This window comes from Neltuma alba, unplaced genomic scaffold (assembly GCF_004799145.2).
Source record: "Neltuma alba isolate B1F8T4 unplaced genomic scaffold, ASM479914v2 tig00012629_pilon, whole genome shotgun sequence".
Taxonomy (NCBI): Eukaryota; Viridiplantae; Streptophyta; class Magnoliopsida; order Fabales; family Fabaceae; genus Neltuma; species Neltuma alba.
Genome location: NW_021637069.1, coordinates 74,014 through 92,066, shown reverse-complemented (window position 1 = coordinate 92,066; position 18,053 = coordinate 74,014). Strand labels below are relative to the sequence as shown.

The following is an 18,053-nucleotide window of genomic DNA, read 5'->3' as shown; positions in this document are numbered from 1 at the left end:
TTCAAGTTGAACATTCATCGATTTCCTCGGTTTAAAATTTTGATTTTTAGGCCTATATGCTAATGGTACTATTTTTGTCCGATACTTGGTGTTAGATATAGGTTAGATAATTACCTGTTTAGATAATAATCTGTCCAACTATTGTACATCCCAATTTTATTGAGAGATCATATAATATCTAGTCTGCATTTTTTTTACATTTATAAACTTGAATGCAGAGAATGTATTTGAATGAAAAATCCGAAAAGGTAAATCATGAATGAGTGTGAGCATGTTATATGTAACTCCGCACAAATTTGCATTTTCTTGTGCTGCCCTTTCTTCAAATGCATTGATACATAATTAGGGAAAATCCAACTTACATAATAACATGATTCAATATGTGTGCGTGTCTTACTTTAATTGTAGTTAACAATTAAAAGTGTAAAGCATAGGATATTATTGAGATTCATGAATCATGACAGAAGGATTTAGTGAGAAATTATTTGCAATGACACACCTATGGAACTTTGTAATAATTCTCCCTATCATTTATAATTTTACAGAAATCTTTTCCAATAAAAAAAATTTGGTAAGCAAGGACAGGTGCAAAGGGGGGGCCTCTTAAAGAGAGGCAGAGGGTGACCAGACGGGGATATGGCCCCCCCCTTTCCCAAATAGACAATGCAGAAAATAGGGAAGAAGGCGAGATCTGAGATGAGTCGAAGATTTTGTTATTTTAAGGCTGAAAGGATAGAGAAGAAGAGAGGGATGAAGATGGACGGTGTAGAGAAAGAAGCATTCCAAACGAAAAGAAGATGCATTTCTTGTAACTTTATTGCATTTCAAGTAAATTTGGGTGAAAAGTCAGTTTAAAATCTTAAACATGCAAGGAGTAATTGGTATGATAAAAAATATATATATATGTAATGAAACAACGTCATTTCCCAACTTTTAAAAACTATTATACGGCTAATCCCATGAAAAATATTATTTAAGTGAAAAAAATATCTCGTTAATTTGCCTCCCAAATCATAATGAGAGTAAGCATCTTATATGAACGCAACAATTAAGCATGTTCATTGTCAGTCACAGCAGAAAACAGAATGTTAACAGAGTCCGGAGCCAAATTGCTTCATTAAGTATTATAGTACTTTAGAATACCAATTCCACCTTATGAGATATTTTAATGGCAAAAATGCACTTTAACAATGCTTTTAAATATGCATAAATATCTCATTTACCAAAATTTTTTTCTTTGTTATATTTTTTTTTGCCAGAGTTTTTTTCCTTCAAAAAAATTATAATGAGATCCAAAAAAAAATATTATAAAATAAGTCTAAAAAATTATCATTTCTTATCTTGAAATTTGTTATTACAGGTTGTTTAGATTATTATTTAGGTTTTTTAGTAATTATTTTTTCCCTGTTATAATATACTTTGCATTTTTCATTAAAACATCGACCAAGAAAATTTATTAAAAATAGTAACGATCCAGTTATTTTTTTTAATCAAAGTAAAATTACACACACTTTTGGGTAATTTCTAAAATATTTATTTTATATAATTGGAAGCATTATTTACTGTCAACGACCCTAATTGTGGACTCTTGACCAACGTCGGAGCTCGCCGTGCCTGTGAACTTCATCTCGTGCCACCGTGGACCTCATCGGGAAGCCTGAAGAGATAGGGGCTTTTCATTGAGAAAAAGAATCACCGCAATAGCATTGGCTTTGAAACCAAGGAATTGCAATCGGGGAACCTGGTGTCCTTCCTATGTTTCTGTGACCGTTCGACAAGATTAGAAGTTAAATTATCCTAATTCGGAGTCATTATCCTATTATAGCGGCAGGATGACGAATCCCAATCGCGAAAGGCCAAAACCGGAAATTTCAAACGCCAGTCATTTGGCGAAGCGGAGGATGTCTTCTCAAATGGAATCTTCTAGCACTCACATGAAGAAGCGGCGGTTGTTCCTGAAGTCGGAGCCTGTAACCCGAAACCCTAGGCCTAATCGGAGCTTGCACACTTCGAATCAATTCAAAGCCTTCCGTTCTTCCTCTCGAGGTCGTAGAAAGAAAATGGCAAGAAAATCCAATAACGAGGTGTCTTCTCGGAGATGGGTTTTTTCTTCCGAAGATCATTTTAACAATAAGGGTAAGGAATCGACAGATAGCTTTTTGGAAGAAAAAATTGGAGGATAAGTGCGTGAATTCTGATTTCCTCTTAAACGTTGCCTCTGGATTTATGTTCACGTACTGCGTTGAAAGTGAAGAGGGAAAAGGGAGAGTTAGTGCTGTGTGATTGACATTTTAAGATAAACACTAGAGGATGCGTGGCAATATATTGATGAGATTGTATCGGGTAGTGGTACTATTTTATGTTGATCCGGTGATCTTTCTTCTCAACCCTTTCCTTTTCTTGCAGATAAGATTGTGGTTGTGTCATACAATATCCTCGGTGTTGAAAATGCGTTAAAGCATCCGGATTTGTATTCTAATATCCCACATCGTTTTTTGGAGTGGGACCGTCGGAAATTACTTATACGTGAGGAGGTTTATAACTACAATGCTGGCATAATATGTTTCCAGGTAGTTTATTATCAGCATCTGTTTTGCACGGCATGCTGTACATGTTAGAATTTCAACATCTCACTACCCGCAAGAAGCTTAGAAAAATTAAAAATGGAATTAACAGACATCAGCATAGTTGACTTTTCTTCCCTATTGTATCTATGAAGATCTATGTTATTGTTGATACATAATAGAATAGGATCGATTCTTGTTTATCAAAGACTGCATCCTGATGACCTTCTATATGGCTTCAGGAGGTTGATCGCTTTGATAACTTGGATAATCTTCTCCAAAATGATGGCTTTAAAGGTGTTTACAAGGTATTATACGGTAGTGTTTGTGTAAACATCAATTTTTTATGGTCCAAAATGAGTTTATTAGCTCACATGGATTAGCATTATTAATCATCAGGCTCGCACAGGGGAAGCATATGACGGGTGTGCTGTATTCTGGAAAGACAAATTGTGGGTTTCCATTACCCCTAAGTGATTAATGTTGCTAAGTTTTTGCTTATTCTACTAACTCGTCCTGTATATAACATTTCCTACCCTTTTTTTCTCTTTCTGGTAATTACCATTGCCTAATCTTTGCCAATGAATACTGGGCAGACAGGCAGTCTAAATATCCTTCTATATTTTAATGTGGGTGGAAATAAAAATGTACTAATTCTGGCACATAGTATATACGGGCATTCCTTCTCATGTTATTTGTGTATCATATTCTTCTTTGTTTGCTTCTCTATTGCTATTGTTTGCCCTCTCTGTCACTTTGCTAATTCAGGCTAGGCCATATTTTGAAAACAGATTTACCCTTTTGCATGAAGAAGACATAGAGTTCCAACAGTTTGGCCTTCGTAACAATGTTGCCCAGCTTTGCATTTTTGAGGTATTTAGGATTTGATTCATTATTAATTTTGGTTTCTCTTATCTCTGTTATGGGTTTGATCTGTTCTCTTATTGACACAATCTATGTGATCACATTATTACACTAATTTACCAATATTTCCCATAACTTAGTTTGCTGCTTCTAGTAACATAATTATGTCTAGCAGTCCTTAGTGCAAGTGGTGTGCTATTCTTGTCATATATCGGTTTGATGTTTTGCTCTAGTGCTGAGGTTTGTATGATGTGATATTTATAAAAGTGGTGTAGACTGCAGATGCGGAAATTTTATTGCCTCTTTTTACCAATTCTGCATTTGATTAATTGTGTGAAAATGGATTTAAAACTTAAGATCAGGCATTTCTGCTAAACTGGTCTACATTTGGTGACCATTTTCTCCCAGTTTTCCCCATAGCTTCATTCCACCATCTTGTTCCTGGTATTGCTTTTTTCCCTGCACTGTAGCCATGCTAATATGTTTTCTTGTCAGCTGTTCCTTTATGTAGCATGGTTAGTTTTCTTATTTTTATTATTTATCACTCTATATTTCCATCTATTGGGCAGGTGAACCATGATACGTTGGAATCTGATGTATGCAGCCCAACAGCATTGTGAGTTTTGCATCTCTTAAATCAGCTGCATAGTGAATCAATCATCAATTGTCTAATATGTCATTTCATATATGTATTGCTTGGTGTAATTTTATTTAGGTATCTTTTAGTGGTGATGATGAAGTGGCCCAAACCTTGGAAAGTGTTTACTATATGCTGCATCCTCATCTGGTTTTTTAAGTGGAAAATCTTGCCTTAACAATAACTTGCCCACATATACATGGACAGACATTGTATCTTTTGTAAATGAAAGAGCCTTGCTGAATCACTAATTCTTTGTGTATGTTCTCCTTGTTTCTTGAACTTCCATTTACATCTAGGACACCATTTACAAGAAATAGAAGATTTTTAGTAGGAAATATACATGTGCTGTTCAACCCAAATCGAGGAGACATCAAGCTGGGCCAGGTACTTGTCTGATTTTTGCAGCGGCTGGGGTTGCATTACACTTACATTTAACATCTAGGCATTTCGTTTGTGCTTGTGATTCTTTCTGTGTAAAAACCTTTTTCCCCTCGGTCGGGAGTGGTACTAATGATTTTTCCTTCAAATTGTGTCTGACTGTTTCCTTTGTTTTTAGAAGAGAATATTGGTAATTGCCTTTAGTTAATCAAATTTCCCATTTATTTTATTGATCCTGCTAATTTTCCATGGGACCTGATGATTTAGGTCAGACTTTTTGTTGATAAAGCTTACAAGCTATCCCAAGAATGGGACAACATTCCTGTTATTCTTGCTGGCGATTTAAATAGTGTTCCACAAGTAAGATTTTGTGTGTGTACTTTTTTGTTGAGAAACTTCAGATTTGAGGCTCTAGGCTATTACTTGATCGCTAATATTCCTTGTTGCTATTGCTTGATTAGAGTGCGATATATGAATTCCTGGCTTCTTCCAAGGTGAATCCCAAATCTCCTCTCCGTGGTATATTTTCAAGAGTCTATGCAATAACTTCTTTAGTATTTTAACAGAAATTTGTTCATATGAATAGCTTCCAATTAAGCAATTCGTTCATCATACTTGCCAGGAAAAAAAATTCAGTAATCTGTTTTCTGTTGCCCCCTCCCCTTAGGGCAATCACATAAACACTCGCTGTATAGCCTCTTATTGAGTTTCAGCATACTGAAGCTACCGTCCCACTCGTTGCAGTTGGACATCCAATTGTATAATCGCAGGAATATGTCAGGACAGCTTGAAGCCTCGTCTAGCTGTAGAGTTTTCAGACCTGAAGTTGGTTATGAAGCCAGGTTGTTTTCAAATCCATATCAAGTCCTTTACTTTGAACAAATCTGTGATGCAAAGCAATCACACAGGGTTTGTGCTTAGTAGTAAGGTTTGGGGTCATTATCTGTGGCTCATGTGTGTGTGTTTTATGTATTCTGTAATTAATTATCTGGTTGTGCATCTGGTGCAGCATTTCAATGTCTGTTCGGAGGCAACTGGGATATAGATGGAGTAAGGAAGAATTAGGACTTGCAACTGGTGCAGCAGGAGTCACTCATCTACGGAGTCATCTAAAGCTCCAAAGTGCATATGCCGGTGTTCCTGTATGGTGTTTTGATCTGCTAATTACATTTCTCCTCTTGGCAAATTTTGCACGGCACTTAGTTGTCTGGGCTGCATTTCCATTTCAGCCCATACTGGCTGTTCTTGTATAAATCCTATGTACTTACTGCTGACAGGGAAACAATAAAACAAGGGATGACACTGGGGAACCGTTGGCAACATCGTACCACTCCAAGTTCATGGGAACTGTTGATTATATCTGGTTGTTCTTTAGTTTACTAATTTGCACTCAAATTGTTTGCCTTCATGAATCGTGGTTAATGATGTCATTTATTAACAGGCATACAAAGGAATTTGTCCCAGTCAGAGTTCTTGAAACCTTGCCCATTGATATTTTAAGAAGAACCAAAGGACTTCCCAGTGAGGTACCACTCTTAAAGCCAAGCCTTGTATCCATATTGGATTCTTAGTGTATTCATGACTATTTTTGGTTCTGCAGAAATGGGGAAGTGACCATCTTGCTCTTGTATGTGAGTTTGCTTTCGCAAGCAACGAAGATCGATCCCAATTTGCTTGAGTAAGATATTCCAATATTGTGCTGGATGTACAAACTTTTGAGGTGATCGACAAGATGCCAGCATCGAGGAACTCAGAGAACTGTTGTCACCAATGATCACTTTAAAACCAATGATCAATGCTCAGTTTCTTACCCTTCCTGGTCCTCTTAATCTCTCTCTCTGCTCATTGCTAGCACTGCAAAGGCCCATCATGAGCATAAATTTATCGTTGCCGAGGATGTACAAACTCCCTTAAAAGTATGCTGCGTGAAAGTCCTTTTGAAACTCATTGAACAAAATCGGCACAAGTGAATGCTTCAGATATCCGCTTTTGCCGAGAAGCATTAGTATATCTCGAGGTATTACAAAGGCTCAGAGGCACTGAAGCCGTTATACATTCCAGTTCCTTGTAACATGCGGAAACAACTTTGATTCTTTGAAGTTGTATAAGCTTATCCCATTTGATTAGAGAAGTTAGTCTCATATGGTGCGGTACTTTTATGTGTTCATGTAATAGCATTCTCTTAAAGTTGTATCAGACCATAAAGATGTTGCCTGCTGTATGATAGGACGGAATTCTTGCCAATTTCTCATCAGCGAGTGACGCTATTTACAAAAAGGGAATTGAGAAGATAATGAGAAGGGAAAAGCTTTCTTTTGTAGATAGAGGATTTTTTTTTTGGAAAAAAGTCAGTATACTAATTTCTAAACACAATAAAAATGGTTTTCTTCGCATTTAACTGTTTTTCACATGCCAAACATAGCCTTAAAGTAAAACAGCAGTTGCCCATACGCTCTTATGATCCACCAAGCACAAACAATTAAAAAAAAAAAAAAAGAGTAAACGTATTTGTATTCGATTTCGCGATATGTACGGTATTGGCATTAATACACGCATCGTGCGTATCACATAGGGGTGTTCATCAAGCCCGCTAGCCCGGTATGCCCGCCCGAGCCCGCAAGAAAATGGCCCTGCCCAGCCCGGATAAAAAATAGCCCAAAGAAAAATGGGCATTTTTGGGCTGGGCATATTATGGGCAGGGCAGGGCTGCGGGCATGGTATGCTGCCCTGCCCATTTGGCCCTGCCCGTGATATATATATTTATAATTCTTTTTTTTTGCCAAAAATACTTATAATAATATATAATATATAATAATATATATTATTCTCCCCTCTTTTATTTGCCATAAATACATTTAGTAGTATGCGTAATTCTTCCTTCTTAGTATCTTTTTAATTTTTTTAATTTGGTTTAGTATCTTTTAGTTTGTTTTTATTGTTGGTTGTCTTACAAAGATGCAAAAACAAGCTCACTTTAGTGTTATATTAAAAGATATATCAATTTAAGACAAAGCAAAGTTATTGATTTGTTGAATTTATTGTTTATTCAAGTATTTATTTCTTTATAATTGTTATAAGATACCTTTACTTTAACTAAAAAAAATTTCACCAAGGTATCACTATTTGGGCTTGGAAGCCCGCCCTGCCCAGCCCGTTATTGCCCAGCCCGAAAATGGTTAGGGCTTCTATGGGCAGGGCAGGGCAGGGGGCATGCCCTGCCCAGCCCTGCCCATGAACACCCCTAGTATCACATAGTCCATTGTTTGTAACTTTGTATTATTATATTTTTTGTCAAAATATTTTGATGACTTCAAATTTAAAAGAAAAACTTTAATAACAGTAATAATTAGAATAAGTAGGAACATAAGAAGTAAATATGATACAATGGCCGAAGACTATATGGTCTAGTGGCACTCCATATGCCACCAGTGGCATCAGATTTGATGTTTAATTACTAGTTACTCTTTTTAATCCTTATTATAAGTTTTAAATAACTAATTTATGAATAACAAATAATTAGTTAAAATAATAAATATATTTGAAATATAGTTTGTTTTCAAATAAACCCCTAAAATAAATAAGAAAAAGGATGGGAAAAAATGTATTAAGAAATGTGATGAAAAAGAAATAATTAAAAATAACATTAGAAAAAATACATAAATATTAAGACAAAGTAAAATTAAAACTTATAAAATAGACCATATATTTTTTCAATTTTAAAACTTATAAATAAGATCTGAGAGGATATTAATCAGGCATGCATTGCATGCCGTTCAAATTCCCAAAAAAAAAAAAAGTCTTAATGAAGGCATTCTTTTTCCCGCCTTCACAAAAATGAAGTGGATATTTTATAAAGAAGGCATTCGTGTTCCCCCCGTCACAAAAGCGAATCTTAACCTCTGGGACAAAAACTAATCTCAACGTCAGGTAACTGTTTACGAAAACATTTTTCTCGCCATGCCTGCATGATCCCTTTCTGTAGAGCCAACTCAAAGCAAAAGAAGACAGTTTGGAAAAGTGAAGTGAAAAAATAATAATAATAATGACAAGAAGCAAGCAGAGAGCAATAGAACAGTAGGCATCCTTCTCGATCTAATGGAGTCCGGCAACATATATACAATTTGTCTGCAAATAAAAAAACAAACAAACATTTTCATCTCATAACATTTAATTCTGCAAAACATAGCTCATTCATTCCCAAGGCCATTCATCATCATTGAGAGCTTCATCAATCCAATCTAACTCTACATTATCACTAGAATCACTCCCAGCAGACTGAACACCTGTTCTCCCTTCACCCTCTTCTTCTTCTTCTGCTTCCTCCTTATTATCATCGCAGATCAAACCTCCATTAGCACCATCATCATCATTATTATCATTAACGTCCAAATTATTGTCAGATTCACCACCAAACACCATTCCTCTAACCTCCAGTAATGGCACAATTGGCTCCTCTAACAAGTGCTGAATGTACCCTTCTTCTTCATAATACTGTTCTACATTCACAGAACCATCACTCTCATCACTACCCATTGAATTATTATTATTATTATTATTAGAAGTGACGTCAAGCACAGATGATGGAGATGGACGGGACAGCAAGCTTTCAAATTCCCTCCTCTTCTCCTCATAAGCCAAAGAAGCTTCTTCCACAGTATTGTATGTTCCCAGCCACATTCGGACCCTTCGAAATGGGTCCCGGATCTCCGCAACGTAGGTCCCCCATTTACGACGTCACACCCCTCTCGGTAAGCCTGACGATTTCCGCTTCCTCCGGCTGGTGCTGGTGGCAGAACTGGGACCCGCTTTCAGGTTTCCTCCGCATGATCTGATAGGAACAAGAATCTCCTTCACGAATCGCTTGCAGCCATTGATCATCACAGATTCACCCTCTTCTTCGCTTGAACAATCCGTAGCATATGGGTCTGTGAATGTGATTCGAACTCTTCTCATAAAGTTCGACTTCTTTGCTCTTTCTCGTTGGGGCTTTAGAACTTTTCTGGGCGAGCCTGTCATTTTGAGCTAAACCCAGAATCCAAAACAAAAGTAAAGAGAAAGAAAATCTAAGCACGCAGAACAATGGAGGAAAAAGGAAGAAGATCAGAAGAGACAGTTTTCTGATGAGTATCAAAAGAAACCCAAAACTCTACAGAGAATTATGGGTGGTGATATTTTGTGATGTGAAACCCAGAAACATCCGAAACCATCAATGGAGGCCCTGCATGAGGAACGAAATGAATGACATATTTCAGGGCGAGAGCGGAAGGTGATAAAAAGAAGAACCTTGAACTCTTCAAAAACCAATGATAATAATGTGGACGATGATGTCCCTCTCAGTAATAATAAATCATAGTAAAAAGGTGAGTGCATGTACCGTTTAGGTGTGAGTGTGATGATAAACGTTGGAGAGAACGGTTTCCTTTGGCCGCATTTCAGAATGTCAGAATGTCAACGAACAGGGACGAACGAGGGCAGGGCTGCTTTGAGACTGCCCCAGTAGGTACCCAGCTCACACTCTATATTTGCCGCGTAACTCGCCTTTCTCGAGAAACTCAAAGAAAATACATGGAAAGTAGAAATTGTCATAAATTATTTCAATGCAAATAAAAAAAAAAACGAAAGATAAAGGAAACCATGAAACATTTTTTATGAAATAACAATAATAGCAACCAAGAGAGGTTATATTTATATTTTTTGGCCTCAGCTTCTCATATGTTTTAAACTTCCAGAGAAAAATGTGCAAGATCAACCGAAAAATTTTATTAAGAAGAGAATGTTTGTATGAATAGAATTATCTATCTATTTATATCTGTGTAATATAAAAACTCTAACATTCTTATCAAGAAGCAAGTTAAATGTTTAAAGCATATCTCACTAACCTTAAATTTTAAACCAATCTTATAAGTCAAGTTCTTATTAATATTGAACGAATTTTAATTGTCATGACGTGTTTTTGTATATATTTAATTAATTGTATATATTGAATGATGATGCTTATTAGTTATTAGGTCATTCTTTCTAATTCTTAATCAAACAGAACTTATTTATAATTTTTTATAATTTAATTTATTATATATAATATAAGAACTCTAACCTTCTTGTCATAAAGTAAGTTAAATTTTAATTTATATCTCACTAATACGGGATTTTAAACCAATCTTACGAGTATAAGTCGAGTTCTTATCAATTGAACGAATTTATTTCTCATGACATGGCATTGTATACAGAGTCAATCAAGTGTGTCTATTAAATGATGACACACTTCTTAATTATTAGGTCATGTTATTTAATTCTTAAGTGAAAATAAAACTTATTTATAATTTTTATAATTAAAATTTTCACACATATATATTTAAAAACCCTAACGTTCTTATCATAAAGCGAGGTAAATTTCCATGTAGACCTCACTAACATTGGATTTTAAGCCAATCTTAAGAGTGTAAGTCAAGTCTTTATTAACTTAGTGAATTTTATCCGTCATGATGTGACTCTGTATATAGATTTAATTAAGTGTGTATCAAACTATGACACTTTTTAGTTATTAAGTTTTTTTCGTTTGATTCTTAAATAAAAATAAAAATTATTCATAATTTTTCATAACTAAATCTTTTATACTTTCTCACTGGACAAATGATTAAATTATTACTGCAATCATGTTCTATTCATTTTTAAAATTGTGTTTTTATAATGAGTAAAACGTATTAAAAGTTAAAAATATATCTAATAATTACAATGACTGAGAAAATTTTAAGCTATTAAGAAAAATATATCTACTTTTCTAAAAAACTATATTCTTAGGCTTGAGTATAGTCACATACTTAAGAAATATATATCGACAAAATTCTTCAAAATATTTATTAAAATTCTCAACAAAAATCAAGATAGAATGATTTTGCAGGGATATATGGTTGCAAATTTAGGATGGAAAACTTCTAGGCCCTGTTGTGAGATGCATGAACACACACTTACTTTTAATTAAGTCACTAATAACTACAAAAAGTTCATCACTTTTAATATTTATAAATCCGGTATTATGGTTGTTCTCAATTATCTCTTTCACGGTCCATTTATTTATTTATTTTAACGTGGCCAATATTTTTCATTTGATTTGACATACACAGCTTCTGTCCCTTAAAACATAGCTAATAAACCTTCCTCGGAATATGACTAATAAAAATGATAGAAATATGAAATTGGATGTTTTTCCAAAATAACCCCCAACCATTAAGGAAACACAGTGCATAATATTCAATTTTTAATTAATTTTTGCTCTTCATCATCACACATCACCAAACATCTTGCTTTCATGGCATATACAGCTAATTGAATAATAATTTTAAAAAATCTTAATTGTTCTTATATATAAATATATAAATTTAAGAACTTTTAACTGTTTTTTTTCTTTTTTTTAAAAGTATTCAACTTAAATATAATGTGCTGTTACTTTTAACTCAAACTTTTTGTGACCTCGAAGTAAAATTAGCGTGTGTGTGTGTGTTATATAACGACGAAATTAAGATCTCAACACTTTTTTTTTAATATCAAAATCCCAATATTGTCATTCAATATAATGAAATAACAGTGAAGAGTAGTCAATGAACTCGAGAGGGGACCTTTTTTGCCTTCCTGGAAAAGGAAAAGAATCCAATAAAATAATTAAAAGACAGAGAAATGCTGGCAAAAAAAAAGACAGAGAAATAAATGTGAGAGAAAAAGGAGGCAAGTAACTAAAGAGAGAATGTGGTAAAATGTTCTCTTATTCGGTGACTAATATTTCAAAATAAAAATATCATTATATTTTTTCCATGAGAAAATATTTGTATGTTATGAGTGCTATACTTTTAAAAAATATTGCTCCCTATTAGTATTTTATTATAAAAATCTATTAACAACTATACATTAGATTAATAAATTCAACTAAAAATCTATTAAAAGGCTAGCTATTTAGTTAAAAAAATCAAATAAAAGACATTCAGACGAGAAAATAAAAAATAAAAAAGTTGTGGACGGCTGAAGAAAGCCTTCAAGCCAACGGACTTGTAAGTAGGGGGCGGCAAGTTTGATATTAAAGCTTGTTTAATTTTTACTTTGATTTTAATTATAAGATTCTAATTTATTTTGTCTCTCATATTTATTCATTTTTTTTAAAATAGGCCTTGTAATAATGATAGCTCTAGCTCATATATTTAATTAGCAAAGATATTTTAAGAAAGACAACGCATATTTATTACAAATAACTAACTTAATTAGTTTTATTAATATACTCAAATCAATCAACTAGCTCTTATATTATTGACTGGAGGTACTATTAGAATTAGTTAACTAATTTGAGTATATTAACAGAATTTGTTAAGTTAATTATTTGTAATAAATATATGTTATTTTTCCTAGAATATCATTGCTAATCATGTATATTAGCTAGAGGTACTATTTAATTGAACTCTTAACATGTGGAACTACTATTTTAGAAAAAATAGATAAATATGATAAACAAAATAGATTGTGATCTTAGATTTATGATCAAATTAAAAGTCAAACAAACTCTTATATTAATAGGCGAAGTAGTACTACTATCACTTAATCTCATATTATTAATACTTGCTACTTTATTTAAAAACAAAAGAAAGAAAAATGTCTTTTGACAACACCACAATGAAGAAATATACTGCCTACACAAATTTCCTTTGTTCCATATGTTTCAAGACAACCTGTGACGAGGGCTCAAGATTTGTGTGTGCACACTTCTCTTGTTAGCTTTTTGTTTATTATTATTTCCAGTTTTAAATATAAGTTATTTTTCCGAAAAAAGAAAGGTCTCAGGCTCAAAATATAAGCGATATCTATATCATTAAATGCATATTATTGGCAAATATCATTAATTAACATTAAATGCTTTTTAATTAATAAGTAAAAGGCTAAAACATACTTTTAATTCTTTTCATTTTATATAAGATTTCAGTTCCTTAATTTTAAAAACTATATTTTTTTGTCCTTCAACCCTAAAACTGTCAACAAAAAATGATGGTATTAAAATTATAAATGTTATTACAATATTATTACATGCTAGCATGTCAAATTTAATTTTTAAAATAATCATAATTATTACAACAAAAATCACTGTTTAAGGCTAATAATCTTAAAAGGACTAGAATATATTTTTAAAAAAATTAAAGGGTCAAACCAAAACCCCGTATAGAATTAGTGTGCTATCAAACTAAAACCTTGCATAAAATTGAAGAACTAAAAATATACTTCAACCTAAGAAGAAATAAACATTAATGATCAAGAGCATACTTGAAAGAAAATACTCATCCGGTCCTTAATATAGGATCTAATTATTAAGTTAATTTTGATAATAAATATAAGACTTATTTTTTATATTTATTAATTTTTTCTAAATTATCCCTATAGATACTTTCTCAGCTATAATCAAATAGAAGAGGAAGAGAGGATATTAAGAAAGATGATTATGGTGTTTTAAGAAAAATATATCATATTTTTTTATAATTAACTAACTTACCTAACTTTCTTAATCTAATCAAATTAGTTAAATAGGTCTTATATTAAGGATTGGAGGAATATATCAATTTAGAACAATTTGATGAGAAAAACTAACTTCAAATAATTTTTATATTTTGTGATATTTATTGTGTCAAGTTTTTCAATCACATATAATCATGTGTCCTATTTTTAAAATATTAGCATTTAATTAGAAATCCACATGAAGCAAAAAAAAAAAAAAACATGATTATGTATGATCGGTAAACTTAATATAATAAATATAAAAAACTTGAACTATGGGTGAAGTAGGTAATTGCGAAGTCAATTAGGATTTTTTTTTCTGGTTAATACATTTCAACGTAATTTTCTCCTATTCACAAGAATCTGAACTCGAGATCTTGATTAAGAATAATTATATTTTTTTCTACTCATCCCAGCCATTGTTGATGGATCACCATAAGAAGAAAATTGAAAATTAAATTCATTCACTGGTCAACACAAAACTCGCTCCATCTAAAATAATTCCTCTTTTTTAAAAAAAAAACAGTAAATAGTCAAGCTTATGAAGATGATACCTAAATCAAAAAGTTTTAATAAATAATTACTGTTCTGCGACGATAAACAAATAACGCTCATTCCCAGTGTGCAATTGCATGAACATTTGGGCCACAGGCCCACAGTCAATATTTACAATATGAGCGATGAGGCCCACTGTATGGGCCCATTTATCGACCCTGCTGTGACAGGTTCATAATCCATCACGCAAAGAATCCACCATCTTACAACAGCCTAATTAATTTGTTTTGGTCAGACTAATAATATAAGAATTAATGTCCCAAGGAAAAAATAATAGGTCAGAATTTTTCTTTGAAAATTTTGATTTCAATTCGATTTTCATTATTCGAAAAAAATTATTATTAGTTTCTTACATTACACGTTAATTTATTTCTTATAATTTATCTCCTACATGTATCGTCTAGTTATAGCAATTTAATCAATTATGGACTATTTTGGCTTGTTGGACGTGTTTTTTCCCCCTTTGTCAAAGGAAACAAAAAATAACAGAATAATATAATACACGATGCAACCTATGTTAAGTGATTTTAAGAGGATTTATGTATATATTTAAAGTGATATAATAGTCAAAAAATATATTTAAAGTTACCTAATAGTTTGTATGGGAAAAAGTATACTTACATGGACAAAAATAATTTTTTAAAAATAGAATACTACCTCCTGTCTTAATTATAAGACCTTATTTGTAGTCTAGAAATGGGGTTTTATAATTAGGATCGGAGGTAGTACTTAATTATAAATATCTAAATCATTAAGGGATAAATTGAAAATTAAACAAATTTTAACAACAAAGCTTCTTCTTTAAAAAAAAAAAAAAAAAACTGGAAGCAAAGATGAGCTTGATGATAGTTGTTGTAATAGTCGAGGCTTGGAAACCTGGAGCCCATCATCGCATTCATGCGATTTGAACTCAGAATATAATATTACACTTTAAAAAGATTTTTTTTTTTAAAAAAATCAGTTTTATTAAATTCATTGTGAGGCCACGACTCAGAATCAATGTTTTAAGAACCGGACCGGACCGGACGGTCGAACCGGTTGAACCGTGACCCGGACTCGTTAACGGCTCGGTTTGGACCAAAAAACCGTTCATATAGTTGAGCCGGATTGGACCGGAGTTGAGCCGTTATTAAGCCGGAAACCGGAGTTGGACCGGGAACCGGAACGGTTTTCAGAAAACCGGACGGTTTTTTAGCCTGACTGAAAAAATACTAAAAATTTAAAAAAAAAATAGAAGAAAAATAAAAAAATTGATCCCCTTAAATATCCTAATATATTTTTAGACTATTTATAACCATAGAGTATTATTTCATTGAAAATTTCATATATTGTGGTGTTAAAATCGTAAGTTGCTAGTCTTTTTGTTTTGATATTTGGTCTATCGTTTAAAAAAATATTTTGATTTGAATGAATTGATAATTTGTAATATCATTAAATATTTTAAACATACATAAATTTAAATATATAAGGTTTTAGTCCATTTTCAATGATTTCATTATAATTTTAGATTATTTAAATGCATTTCTAAATTATTTAATAATTTGATATTTTTCATATATACTAATTATATGTATATAATATTGTTTTAAATTAATTATTGCATCACCGGTCTGACCAAACGGTCCGACCGATCCGATCGATTGAACCATGACCCGTTGATCTTTCCGGCTCGACTTCCGGTCCGGCTTTTAAAACATTGCTCAGAATGAATGGGTTGGTTGAAGTTGGCCCTTGTCTTTGGGAACATGGTGCATGGCATAATTAAAAGGGCGGAATATTTGATGCCGTGACTTTTGAAAATCTCTCCGCCTCCTCCCACCCCAATAATGATTCTTCTGCACATATCAATTTTATATTTTTCTTCTTTTTATGCAAAGGGTGATTACCAATACGTAGAATTCGCGTCCCCTCACAATTTCTTTCTCTTTCTCTTCCTTTTAGAATCTCTTCTCCACTCTTAGATTTAAAGAAAAAACAGTTCAAATTTAATATTTTATAAAAATTTTATTACAATATTGCATAAAAAAGAGAGAGGGAAAATATCTATTTAAAAAAATATTAAATCTGAACCTTTTTTTTTTGAGTTGGTAGCAATGAGATTCTAAGAAAAAAAACAAAGAAGAATTTAGAGATCCAAATCCCAATATTTATAGCCATATCATATAAGTCTCTCCCTGTATGGTACCATCTCCGGTTTTTAATATAAGAGTTGGTTAAATACAAATAAGATTTTATAATTAGGACTAGAGATAGTATTTAGATTTTTTTTTGGAATACCCTTACTACTTATGTGTATTAGTTATAACTGTCATTTGATAAAATTTTTAACATATACAGTACAATAACCACTTTAGGAAATATATGAAATAAAGTGAATTAGATTCTTATATTTAAAACTACATTAAAAATTAAATTAGTTTTTACATTAAAAACGAAAAGTACTAGCTCGTAATAAAAGCACTAGCCAATAATCTGTGTCTCACATGTTATGTTATGCGTAAATGGGATGTAGGCAAGTAAAATTCTGTAACTCTTCTCAAAATACTTTGAGAGAATTACAATGGGTCCTTAAAAAGAATTATTATTAAAAAATTTTAATAATAATTTAAACAGTTTGTAATGATAAATTTTAAAATAAAAAAATAATTTCTAAGATTTATTTTGTAATTATTTTCTTACCTTCAAATCTAACCGTAATTCTTCCACATACTGTTGAGATGTTGACATCTTCAGTCAAATCAACCGTTTAAGTGGGCCATTACCCTGGCTTTTTTTATTCTTTCTTTCTTTTTTGACGCAATAAAAATAGGCGACTATCTGAGGCTGCCACGTATCCGGGCCCCACAGGATTGACTCTGATATTCTCTTCCTTATTTACTACGAAACTCACGCTCTCTTGGCCGACTTCATGTTTATTCCTATTTCCTCCCCGAAAATAATTCCTTCATTTCAAATAACATCTATTTAACTAGTTAGAGTATCTGTTAAATATATATAGGTTTTTTAAAATATCTCTTTTAGATCATTTTGATTGGAACTATCATTTGCAAACTCCTTTAATATATACTCCATCCTATCTTATTTATAAATTTTAAATTTGAAAAAGTGTATGGTTTATTTTATAATTTTTAATTTGAATTTGTCTTAACATTTAATATATTTTTTATATTACCCTTAATTATTTCTCTTTTATCAAATTTTTATACACATTTTTTTATACTTTTTCTCATTTATTACAATGACGTATTTGAAAACAAAAATCCATTTTTAACAAATTTATTATTTTTAACTAGTATTAATTAATTATTTGTTATTCATGAATTAGTTATTTAAAACTTATAATAAAAATAGAAGGGAGTAAAATCAATAGAGCTACTTTTGATAAATAATAAGAAAATAATGAACTGAACTGACTTTTATATTATGGGCATGAGGCAATAATAAATTATGCTTCTCTTTTTTCAAATATTTTTGAACCGTGTCATTACCTCGTTTTAAAATTAAATCACATATATATACGAATGTGTGCG

General features: G+C 32.2%; 1 protein-coding gene across 2 annotated transcripts; it reads left to right on the top strand.

The window, feature by feature from the left end:
• Positions 1-1,597: 1,597 nt before the first annotated feature.
• On the top strand, positions 1,598-6,651 carry LOC114729378 (carbon catabolite repressor protein 4 homolog 5-like). 2 transcript variants are annotated; one of them, XM_028916383.1, is made up of 14 exons: positions 1,598-2,136; positions 2,407-2,534; positions 2,807-2,872; positions 2,964-3,016; positions 3,356-3,437; positions 3,998-4,044; positions 4,365-4,452; positions 4,714-4,806; positions 4,908-4,940; positions 5,191-5,288; positions 5,456-5,588; positions 5,724-5,809; positions 5,888-5,972; positions 6,047-6,651. In XM_028916383.1, the coding sequence occupies exons 1-14, from the start codon at positions 1,833-1,835 to the stop codon at positions 6,122-6,124; spliced, it is 1,374 nt and encodes a 457-aa protein (XP_028772216.1). In that variant the 5' UTR covers positions 1,598-1,832; the 3' UTR covers positions 6,125-6,651. The 2 variants fall into 2 exon arrangements, with proteins under 2 accessions (XP_028772216.1, XP_028772215.1); XM_028916382.1 differs by having other exon boundaries at positions 2,407-2,570.
• The last annotated feature ends 11,402 nt before the right edge of the window (positions 6,652-18,053 follow it).

Coding starts and splice junctions, on each gene's coding strand:
- LOC114729378 (XM_028916382.1), top strand. CDS start 1,833: ATGACGAATCCCAATCGCGAAAGGCCAAAACCGGAAATTTCAAACGCC. Junction 2,571..2,806: donor CTGGCATAATATGTTTCCAG/GTAGTTTATTAT, acceptor ATATGGCTTCAG/GAGGTTGATCGCTTTGATAA. Junction 5,973..6,046: donor CCAAAGGACTTCCCAGTGAG/GTACCACTCTTA, acceptor TTGGTTCTGCAG/AAATGGGGAAGTGACCATCT.